The sequence below is a fragment of the Epinephelus fuscoguttatus genome, linkage group LG4, assembly GCF_011397635.1.
Source record: "Epinephelus fuscoguttatus linkage group LG4, E.fuscoguttatus.final_Chr_v1".
NCBI lineage: Eukaryota > Metazoa > Chordata > Actinopteri > Perciformes > Serranidae > Epinephelus > Epinephelus fuscoguttatus.
Genome location: NC_064755.1, coordinates 36,774,777 through 36,786,224, shown reverse-complemented (window position 1 = coordinate 36,786,224; position 11,448 = coordinate 36,774,777). Strand labels below are relative to the sequence as shown.

Sequence of the window (11,448 nt, the reverse complement as noted above, 5' to 3'; positions counted from 1 at the left end):
TAATTCATAGTGAAACAATAAATTAATCACACTGGAATTTTTTGTACTCTGAATGTGCATTAAAATCCCTTAAACAGAAAGTGCCAGGGGGGGATCCAGTGTCCGAGCTGAGCCCCGTAGGCTATGTCCTCAAATCCTAGAAACGCCCCTTCGTACACCTGACCTATTTGTGGCTGCTGCGACTGCATTTGCCTCGTTTATTCATTCATTTTATCTGATAAATATTTTTAATGTGTGTTAATTAAGTAGCCCCTGGCCTCCTGTTGTTTTGCAAAAGTGGTCCCCAGGCTAAGCAAGTTGAGTATCCCTGGACTAAGCTAACAACCACTGGTTGTAGCCCAGCTAAGAAAAAGATGATCCAGTCTATAGCTTTCCCTTCATACTATTTAATGTAATAGTTGTTTCATTATAAAGCCATCATTTCAACGCCTAGAGGAGAAATACAGAAGAGCCAGATATTTACATTTTGACATAAAAAAAACACTACAAGTCTGGCCTCAATTACTCCTGAAATGACCCTGGTGTCATCTGACCCCAGGTCAACATATTTACAGCACCTTCTAGAAAGCAAAATCTAATGAATGTAACAGCCAAGCCATGTGACAGCCAACCATGTCTTCCCTGTGTTAAACAGAAGGGAGGATTTTGTTTTCATCAAGAAAACTTAAAATGTTTCTGCAAACTTTTAACTCGATGCTTATGTCAGCTGTTTGCAAAACAAACACTGGTATCATTTAAATTTTTCTAAAACTGTTGTGTTAGTTTTTGGTTTCCCTGAAGGAAGACACTGTGAGTATAACCTGGCTCCTGCTTGCAAAACTTAGTATTGGCAGTAAAGCCTAAATTTTATGGCACTAGAAAAATATGTTGGCCACCCCAGTGCTTCCAAGTGTTAGACTATAACCACTCTTTTTCCCTATGGTGGCTTAGCAGAAGCAGATATTAATCATAAAGGAGTCTACATGTGGTGAGCAATAATACTCACATTGTGTCAATTTCGACCTGTGGTCCTTTGCTGCATGTCACTCTCTCTCTCTTTTTCCTTTTCCTGTCTATCTGTGCTATCTAATGAAGGCAAAGTTATACGATACAAAAGGCCAAAAGGATCTTTAAAAAAGCAAGTTTTGAGGACATAGACTGATGTTGTGCTGGATTGTATTATATAAGGTATTGCACTGGAAAGATCTTACAATATGGCAGCAGACTTGACTACAATTTACATGTTGTCAAACCTATGTTACATTTTTGTATCTAACATTGCAAAGGTAGTATTTATTGCTGGAATATTGCAGTTGATTTCTGTGTTCCTGATATGGCATCTGCTTACTGAACATCTTATTGCACCTGGAATCCTAACTTCCTCTGTGTATATATAAATATCATGCCTTTTGTTGCTTACATGTGATACTTAAGTATGCACAATGTGACTCTACTATGCTAGGGTGTAAATGAGGATGGATCTTTTTTTGGATCATATAATCAGCACTGTCACGACAATTAGTGTTAGAGCTGCATGTGATTTAATCAAAAACATGGAAAGTGATATCTCTAATTGGTGTCTTTCTTTTATGCTGCAGGTGTGAGTCCTCCTCGGATTCACAAAGAGCTTTTTTTTTAGTTTCTTGCTATTAATTCCAAGTAATTACCAGCCCTCTTGTACTCCATTCCTACTCCTCGAATTAAATGGGAAAAGAGACTGGGTGAAGGGCTTACCGAAAACAAAACAAAACAGGTTTGATCTCTGCCACAACCAATTTTAAAGCCCCTGCCTACCGCTTACTGTATGCTTGTTGCATTGAATCAGCACATTGCCGGGATTCCTGTTTTTAACATTTAAAACCAGTTTTACATGCCTAAATCTAAAAAAAAATCCAATTACCTACTAGATTGTAATGTCCTCTTTTTGACTCACTATTTTAACATGTACGGAAAGGGGTTGTTTTGCATCTGTAGGTTCTATTAACGCGATTTCAAGACAAAGATCACCATCAAGTGGTAAACATCAGCCATTACACAACAAGTCTGCTTCTCTTCCATACAACCCTCAGTGACTTGTAAACCAACCTTTTATACAGACTGAAGCCGCCCATTGGTCAGAGAAAGCATTCGTTGCTGCGAACTCATTTCTGATTGGTTCTTTAAAAACTCAGCAGCCAGCAGGTTTTTCTGAGCGTACGTTCGTTAGCTTTAGCTCTCTGTGATAGCGGTCTGACTCCGACAATCAACAGGTTAGTGTTTGAATTGAAATACTGTATTAGTAAGCATTAATTACACACACGTTTGCGTGAATTAGAGTTTTGTGCCCGCACGCAGCTCCTTTGTATTTATCTATCTCAAGTTATGGCTCTTAGTAACTCAGCAACCACCTCGGCTTTGATTTTTAGCGTTTGCTACTTAGCATTGCGTTAGCAGGGTTAAGTTTGTTTCACCTTAGTTAGCATTAGCTACCGACTCCTGCTCGCTTGTGGGAAGAACACCACAAGTGTCTATTAACCGAACCGAGTCTTGCAAACTACAGTGAGCTGTCGCGACGGTCCCCGCTGTGCTCGCCTCTGCTACAAATCCGGTTTAAATGTGGCGGTTTGCTGTATTTGTAAAGTGACGACGTGGGAGGCGCAGCACGGAGCCAACTGAAGCTAGGTTGCTGGGCAACAAATAATCCAGAATATCAGAATAGTTTTTACATTGGCAAAAACGTTATGTTTTTCTTTTGTTTCTCCAGTAGTAGATTTAGCAGTGTTTATTGCATAACAGCACCAATAAAACTTGAGTTTCTGGTTTTCGAAAAGGCACCAAATTGGATAACCTTTGGCAACTAACGTGACGTTAGCATACCATTTGTGCAGTCAGTTACCATGGTTACAAGCCACAAGGTATAACGCTAACTACGGTGTTACAAACAACCCAGAGTAACGTTAACGTTATCCAATTCGGACATTCTCGATTCCATGCATCTTAATCGCATTACAATCGTAATGATGAAACGTTAACATGCTTTGATGCTAATTAACGTAGAGGACGTCCCGGTGAACGGTATGGTCAAAACAAATGAGACTGCATGTAGCTTAGTTAGCCTCCACTGAATCGCTGCTATTAGCATGACAGTTGTGTTATGTGTTTTTACCGTTGCCTAACGTTACATAGAAGTTATTACATAGTAAACGCTATGTTTATTATCTCCCTTCATATGCAGCTGATCACTATGCCGTGTATGTGTTGACTAGCTCACTGCATATCACCGTGTGAGGAACAGTATTTGTGGCACTTAATTTGTGTCTTTATATGAAGAAACATCGCAGTGCTCTCAGCACAGTTTTATAGGCTAATCCGCTTTGTACGTCTTATCCGTAGGGATGGGAGAGCCGCCTGTGGTGATCCTCCAGCGCCTGATGAGTGGCAGGTAGTGACGGTGCAAAAGCAATGCTGTGCTGCCTGGTACAATGAAGAAGATATTCAGCTTTACTAAGAAAAAGAAACACCCGTCCGGCACTCCTGACAATGGGAGTGTGCTCTCTGTTGGCTACGATTTGAAAGAGAAGGACCTCGGGAAGGTTCACAAGGCTGCCTCAGTGGGTGATTTGGCCAAGTTGAAGCAGCTTGCTAAAAAGAATGATATCAATCAGCTTGATAAGGAGAACAGGTAAGTGTGAGGAAAGCACTTGTTGTCACATCCTTGGAAGTGTTTTTGCTGACTGCAATGTACCTTGGTAATGCAGTCCAGGTGAATGGCTAAATAAAATGTCATGACCTCTATCTGTGCTATACTCTTGTCTATATTTCCTGAGCACATATTTATGGAGCCTTTTCCACTTTTTCTTTAGTACATAGTAGAGTCTGTCCTTTATTGACCCTTGACTAATTGTTAAAGGATAAAGTTTGGGGATCGCTTTGCCACATTAGTTGAATTAAATAAAAATCTGCCAAACTGTCTCCCCAAAAATTAATGCAGCCATACAGATGGATCTCTGCCTTGTTCTTTGGAAATAACAAATCACTTTTTAAATAATTGTATTGCAAGGGCACGTGGCAGCTCTATGGTATATTGTTAAGTATATTATGATTTTTTTTCCCGTAGTAAAGTTGGATTGTGGTTAAATACTGCTTAGTATTTTTTTACTGTCTGCAACAAACTGCCAGCTGTTTTAAGCACCAAGTAAAATGTGCATGACACCCCATTGTTTCTTTTCTACTTATGTTTCAAGGTAGGATCAAGTTGCCATTTACAATTAGTGTTTGTCAGAAGTAAGTGAGTGGTGCACGTATAGCACTTGAGGCAATTTACAAAATTGCTTGAGATATATCATTGATCTATAGTATGTCTTGCTCTTCTGTGAAGTAATGGCACTTATAAGACAAGAAGTAATGTAGATGGAAGAATGGAGAATGGAGGCCTAGGTTTTAAATAGCTGCAAAACCCTTGTAAAGATCTGTGGAAATGTTCTAGTAAGAACAAGAACTCTCTTCTTTGCTGTTACAGAACTGCACTTCACATTGCCTGCGCCAGTGGACATGCTGAGGTGGTGCAGTTCCTCGTTGAGAGCAAAGCCAAGCTTAACCTATGCGACAATCAAAATAGATCCGCCTTAATGAAGGTAATCCTGGATGATGAGACTCCACCACAGAGTGATTCTTCATTTAAAGTTATATACGTTGTGATGATCATAGCTGGCTACTCTCCTCACACATTGCTTCAAGCCTTATTCAGGCCTCTGCATTCATGTCGATCTTTCTACTGTATCAGGCAGTGCAGGGCCAGCATGAGCGCTGTGTGAACATACTGCTGGAGAATCATGCCGAGCCGAGCCTGGTGGACATCAATGGCAATACAGCCCTACATTTAGCAGCAAACATTCCATCCATTTCCACTGCTGTCCTGCTGCTGGAGCATGAGGCTGACATCAATGCACAAAATAAGGTGATTCTGTCTGTCTGTCTGTCTGCCACAGTACAATTCGTTAGCCTTAGGCCAAACATCAGGATGATCTTCAAATACAGACCTAGTATCATTTTACCATACATGTAATTGAACTGTGATAGGCTCCAGCGAAGATGAAAAGGGTTGGACAATATCTGACATGTCCCTCTATAGAGCTGAAAAGATTAATTGATTAATCAATTGGTCAGTTTACATAAAATTAATTGGCAACTATTTTGATAATTGAGTAATCATTTTTAGTAATTTTTTAACCAAAAAGGCCAAACATTTCCTGGTTGAATGCTTCTTAAATCTGACAGTTTGGTGCTTTGTCATACATCTTCATAATAAACTGAATAGCTTTGAATTTTTCGATTGCTGGGTGGATAAAACATACTATTTGAAGATGTCACCTTGGACTCTGGGAAATTACAAAGGGCATTTTTCACTATTTTCTGTTAGTTGCAGCCCTAACCCTTCAATTGTCTTGATAAAAAAAGTATTAACAGTCATCACAGCTCATTACTGTTTATCACAATAGCAGTCTTTATTGCAATATCCAATGATGGCCAATAGTGGAGGACCTCTTAGTGTCAGTTGGTTTTACAAAATAAATGGTATTGCTCCCAACAACAGGCATGGCAGGGCATGTCAAAATACACCAGAGCCATCATGAATATTTTAAGGGTACACGCTTGTACTTTTTTTTCTATTATGAGCCAAAATAATTGCAGGGAGAAAGATGTTTTGTGCTTATTATATGTCTGGATATACAGTATTGTAATGGCATCAGTGACATGTGTCTGCAGGCTACAGTAAAAATCTTGTAAAGGAAAAAGTACAAAAAAATATATTAAAAACTAAAGTAGCAAAATGCTTCTGCTACCTATGATGCTTGAGATAGAGTGTATTATAATTATTTCTGTTCTGATGACACCTGTCATCCATTGAATAAGGTTGCTGAATGTGACTTCATTTATAGGAGGGATTCACACCCTTGACGGTGGCAGTCCGCGAGGACCATATCGAGATGGCTGAGTTTCTCCTCAAGGAGGGTGCTGGTGTAAATTTTATGGACCAAAGCCAAAGGTCAGCACTAAAAAATGTGATACACTTCCAATAATCTTAATGTCGCTGATATTATTCTTCACAGTTGCTCATGTTGCTGTCATTGATTTACCTGCAGGTCCCCATTAATGATAGCTGCTGGTAATGGACAAATTGGTATGTTGCGGCTGCTCTTGCGGTTTGATGCAGATATCACACTAAAGGATACCAAAGGATGGTCGGCTGATGACTACGCAGTGATGAATGGGCATCATCCGTAAGCTGTGCTCCTTTTCTTTGCGCCTACTGTATGTTCCAACTGTGGCATGTGCTCTGTGGGGGTGTAACGGTACAAATTCAATAGAAAAATATAAAATTCATGATTCAGTATGTACCTTGGTTATGGGGTCACAGTTTGGTACATGTTTGGTACAGCAAGGTAAACCCCCAAAAATGCCAGTGCTAATTGGCTGTAACTCTTACTGTAAGATTAAATGGACTTTAATGCTGGCAAATTGTCATGAAGAAAAAAAAATGTCAGTATGTAATGTAAAAGTAATGCTCCATCATAAGACTGACACAATGGACTGACTAAATTCAACATAAAATGGCACATTGTAGCTGAGCTCAAGCACTTTGAACATTTGCTTAAATTTGGTATTCTCTATGATGCAAGTTTAAGGAAGCCTGTTTGGGTTACAGGGCGTACTGAGCACATGTTGCACAGTGAACCAAATGTCTGGTTTCTAATGGTTCAGGCTGAATACACATACCGTTACACCCCTAGTGCTTTGTAATGTATGTATTTGCTGTGTGTGAGTGAAACACAGAACTGAAACAAACAACCAAAGTCGACAAATGGATCATTTCTTTTGATAATTCATTGGTTAGTCTTGTTAAGGCTTATGACATTATGACATTTCCACTGTCTCAACTCTCTTGTAGTTGTTCCCTCCTGATCATTGAGCACAGTACCCAGAGGAATGATGGACCCTCACTATCACATCAAGGTCCGAGCAAAAAGAATAAAAAAACACTGTTGGGCAGTCCTTCCCAAGATGTTGAAGCAGGCTTCTCCTTGGGAGGACCAGCCACTGACAAAGATGGTAAGATTTGTTTTCTTTACATAGCACAGTGAATGAAAGTGGTAGTTATTGTGACTATTCATTATTGACTTTGATTATTTGGTTTATTCCTCATGCATAACCTCCTGACTGGATCTAGAGCATGGAGCAAATGAAGCAGGGGGAGGTATTACTTTGCTTAGATGAGCTTTTTGAGTGAATTTAGTTAAAAGCCATCAGTTTCGTGCCAGTAAAGGTCATTAACAGTTACCAAGGATAGATAATTAACCTTTTCCTGTTTTCAGGAAAGGCCCTTTCAGGCTGCTTAGATTGTAGTACTTTGAGCATCATACTTTCATCTGCATTTTAAGATTTAGATGCCCTCAAGATATGACATGTGCCTTTCAAAACCTGATTCATTTGAGACTGAAAATAAGTTCCTCTGCTTTGTTGCAGATTTTGAAGACAATTCTCAGTCCGAGTCATTAAGTCGGTGAGCACAATATTTTTTCTTGTGATCTGCAACTAACAATTACAATTGGCTTCTCAGCTCTAACCATTCTTCTTGCCCCCTTAGTGTTTCAAAAAGTGCTGCAGATGAATGGCCTTCATCAGAAGATGATGATGAATCAGCTTTAATCGAAAAGGTTGGTGCTGCTATTTTTCTTGTAAAGTGTGTTTTCCCTACGTTTTGTTCTGGCCTTCATTTGAAATGCTGTCTTTCAGAAACCACAGAAGGTAAACCTCAGGAAAATGATTGCATCTAAAAGAGGAGAAGGTACTGATACACTTTTAACTGTATTCACTGTTGGTGTCCCTCCGTAGTTTGTGGTAATAATCTTTTATCCCTCCTTACCCTGTAGCTTCTGCACTGCCTGACAGATCGCTGAGTGGTACAGAATCAGAGCCAGAGAGTGATAATAGAGTCCAGAGAATCCCATCCCTTCCAAAGGCTTTACCATCCAGCAAAGCTCCACAGCTCCCAGTAGATCCCTCTCCTGTTTCCTTCCTTTTCAAAGCACCCCAGATGACCTCATCTCCTCTTCCGAGCTACAGAAAGGTATATTTGTGCCGAATCTTTGCCTCTTGCATTTCTGTGACATCTGTCTCTCCTTTTATTTTTTCCCACAAATGCTTATAACAAGCAGACGAGCAGGATAAAAGCAAACAGCCCTCAAGTAGTAAAGCAAGATCAGACTCTCCAGAGGGAAGCCCAGAAGGTGAGGACTCTGAGGAGGAAGAAGAGGAAGAAGAAGAAGAAGAAGAAGAAGAAGAGGAGGATGATGATGACGATGATGAAGATGAGGATGATGACGAAGAAGAGGAGGAAGAGGAAGATGATGATGAAGATGATGATGAGGAAAGTGAAGAGGATGATGGAGAAGAGGAGGAAGAAGATAATGAATGTGAGGAGGAGGAGGAGGACAGTGACAAGTGTGTGGCTTCTGTCCAAGCCAACACTACTGAATTTGAAGATACGCAAAAACCCTCTGTTACAGGTGCCCTTAAGATCATTGACAGTGCTGATGCTCAAAACAAACCTGGTACTGACATCTCTCACAACAGTGAAACTAGTCCTGGTGTTGCAGGTGAGACTGTAGATGCCTCAGAGAAAGATGCCAAAACAGAGACTCAAAAAAATGAAGCCCCACCTGGAACAGCAGGTTATGCACTGCCAGCAACATTGGATTTAGAGGAGGATTGTGTCGTGTCAGCCATTAGGGTAGAGTCTAAATTCTCTGATGAAGATGACAGTCTTGGGAAGGAATGCAGTCTGGAATCGCCAGGATGCCCCACACCATCCAGACGCCCCAGAGAAACCCTTTCACCAACAGGGGTTCAGGAGGAAGAGTTTGAAGAGATGGAAAAGGATGATGATGACTCTTGGAGCAATAACCAAAACAGTGGCGATGAAGAGGATAATCAAAGAGGAAGATTTGGTCGCAGCACCGTACTCGCCAATCGAAAAAATGTGCCAGAGGATGGTGTCGAAAATACAGATGGTTCCTCCACTGCTGAAGATACTACTGGATCAAATAAAGACGCTCTCAAAGAGGGGAAACGCAGATCCTCATGGGGCTCCTCATTAGAGGACAGTGATGCTGACCAACCCAAAGAAGAAGATGTAAACGATGGGATGCTTGATCAGGAAGATGACGTTCAAGCATCAGATTTACAACCAGAAGCAGAAGCAACACTGCACTCGAAATGCTCACAACCTCAGCCAAATGAAGACCACCGGGACACCTCATGGGATTCCTCATCAGCAGTTGTACCATCTCCAAAATGTGTCTCACCTCAGCAAGTGATAGATGAACCTGTGCCCTCTTTGGGATTATGTTCAACAAGCACTCCTCAGGCCAAAAACAGACCATCAGAAGCAACAGTGGATGAATCAGAGTGGGATTCTTGTTCTGAAAAGAATGACCAAAATGATGATGGCTCCCTAACTAAAGCTGACGTACAGTCACCAGTTTCTGAAACACATATTGTAACAGCAAAGGACGCTGGAGAGCAGCAGTGTTTTGGTGGCTCTGGGGAAGAAGATAAAGAAAGTACTGAGAAAGAGTCAAATGACCCCTCTCCTGCTGTGTCATCAGTACACGAGGAAGAAAAAACAACCAGAAGCCAAATACTAGATAACGATAATGTTGAATCAATTGGCAAGTCATCACAAATTGAAGGAAAATTAGACTCAGAGAATGAGAAAGGTGATGATAGCAGTTGGGACGATGAAGACGAAAGTGATCAGTCAGAAAAGCAGAAGGCAATGGTGACAAAAGATGATGAAGTTGAGGCCTGTGGTAATGTCTTGAAGGCATATGATTCTATCCCGACCAAGTCGAGGCCCGCAAGTGCAATAGACAAGAAGTTACAGGAAGACGAAGACGATGAAAAGGCTCCTCAGTCTGTTATTGATGGAGAGGATGAGTCTCCAGAAGATAATGAGTTGGAGGAGGAAAAGCTGGCGGGTGTTAAGAAAGATAGCCAAGACGATGAGACTAGTGAGGACTCTGACAGCCAGGATGAAAAGCTGCAGTACGATTTCACCAGCGCCACAGTCAAAGTGTCTGATGATGACGATGAAGATGAGGCTAGACTAACTGCATATGTTCCACTTGAAAATAGAAGTGCCATCGTCCCCCAGACAGATGACCTCAATGAAGAACCAATAAGGGAAAAGATTTCCATCGCTGGTCAACACCGAGATTCAGACGCAAACACATTGTCTGATGAAGCGTTACCTCAGACTGACATCGATGATGTTGATCTAGACTCGCCTGATGAGGCCGAGAGCATAGGCATGAGAGGTCAAGAGCTCAGAAATATTGAGGAGCCTGTTGTTCAGGTAAAACAGGAACACAACTGGTAGTTTTTAGCTGTAGTATAGCAGTTTCTGAAATGTAGTGCAGTCTCTTCAAGCACCTCAAACACTTTCATCACACTCATTTTTTCAAATGCTTGTTCCAAATTTGCTGTTCCTTTCATGTGAGAGGCCTTTTGAGGACACAGGCACTAGTAGAAGTACATTTAAAAGAACATGAATATTGGTTGGAGGATCAGGTACATACCAGGTGGATTAATATCGAAAAGAGCTTATGCTCAGTACCAATAAAGACTGTTCTCTTTTTAGATCTACCCTTGAAGAGTATCCAGATGGGTGTGTGGACAAAAATGACATTAAAAATTTGGAAAACTATACAAGTATTCTTTAATTTACCAAAGAAACTATCTACCGTATCTGAGTTAGGATATCTGGGGGACTTTATACCATCTCAAAGCGATATGGGTTTCAAAAACTGGTATCAATATGGTCTTAGGTATCTACACCAAATGTTTTCTAAAGGGGATCTTAAATCTTTTGAACAACTGAGAAATGATTTTAAACTTCCACAAACTAATTTTTATAGATACCTGCAATTGAGACATTTTCTAACAACACATCAAGAATATGAAAAAGTTAAAAACCCCTCTCAGCTTGAGCTGTTTCTCCAGGAAATACAATCAAATCACAATATTAAACGAGTAATTTCCAAAGTATATACTATATTTTCATCCATGGACCCAAATAATACTTTGCATATTAAAGATAAATGGGAGATCGAATTTGGTGCAATTATCCCAATTGAAACTTGGACACAGGGGTGTGAGGAAGCACATTCAGTGACCAGTTCTAATATTTGGAGAGAGTTTAGGTGGAAAATTATAACAAGGTATTTCAGACCCCACATATAATAGCTAAATGGAATCAAACAGGATCAGATAAATGTTGGAGGCAATGTGGACAGCACATAGGAAACCATACTCATATAATGTGGTCATGTCCAAAACTAGAGGATTATTGGAAGGAGGTTTTTGACGCTTTAAAAGAAATTTTTCATCGTGAAATACCTAAAGATCCCATGGTGGTTCTCCTAGGTA

General features: G+C 40.5%; 1 protein-coding gene across 11 annotated transcripts in view; it reads left to right on the top strand.

Annotated features, from left to right (window-relative positions):
• Window positions 1-2,141: 2,141 nt before the first annotated feature.
• The window catches only part of si:ch211-272n13.3 (ankyrin repeat domain-containing protein 26), a 35,890-nt gene continuing 26,583 nt past the window's right edge, over window positions 2,142-11,448 (top strand). For 10 of the 11 annotated variants that reach the window (XM_049574313.1, XM_049574317.1, XM_049574312.1 and 7 more), the window contains exons 1-11: window positions 2,142-2,228; window positions 3,352-3,640; window positions 4,478-4,592; window positions 4,742-4,915; window positions 5,898-6,004; window positions 6,102-6,239; window positions 6,908-7,068; window positions 7,483-7,519; window positions 7,604-7,673; window positions 7,753-7,804; window positions 7,890-8,086. In XM_049574313.1, the coding sequence (XP_049430270.1) occupies window positions 3,441-3,640; window positions 4,478-4,592; window positions 4,742-4,915; window positions 5,898-6,004; window positions 6,102-6,239; window positions 6,908-7,068; window positions 7,483-7,519; window positions 7,604-7,673; window positions 7,753-7,804; window positions 7,890-8,086 (1,251 nt within the window). In that variant the 5' untranslated portion in view covers window positions 2,142-2,228; window positions 3,352-3,440. Of the gene's footprint in view, window positions 2,229-2,723; window positions 3,034-3,351; window positions 3,641-4,477; window positions 4,593-4,741; window positions 4,916-5,897; window positions 6,005-6,101; window positions 6,240-6,907; window positions 7,069-7,482; window positions 7,520-7,603; window positions 7,674-7,752; window positions 7,805-7,889; window positions 8,087-11,448 lie in introns of those variants that run through there. The other variant, XM_049574307.1, reaches the window with a different exon arrangement.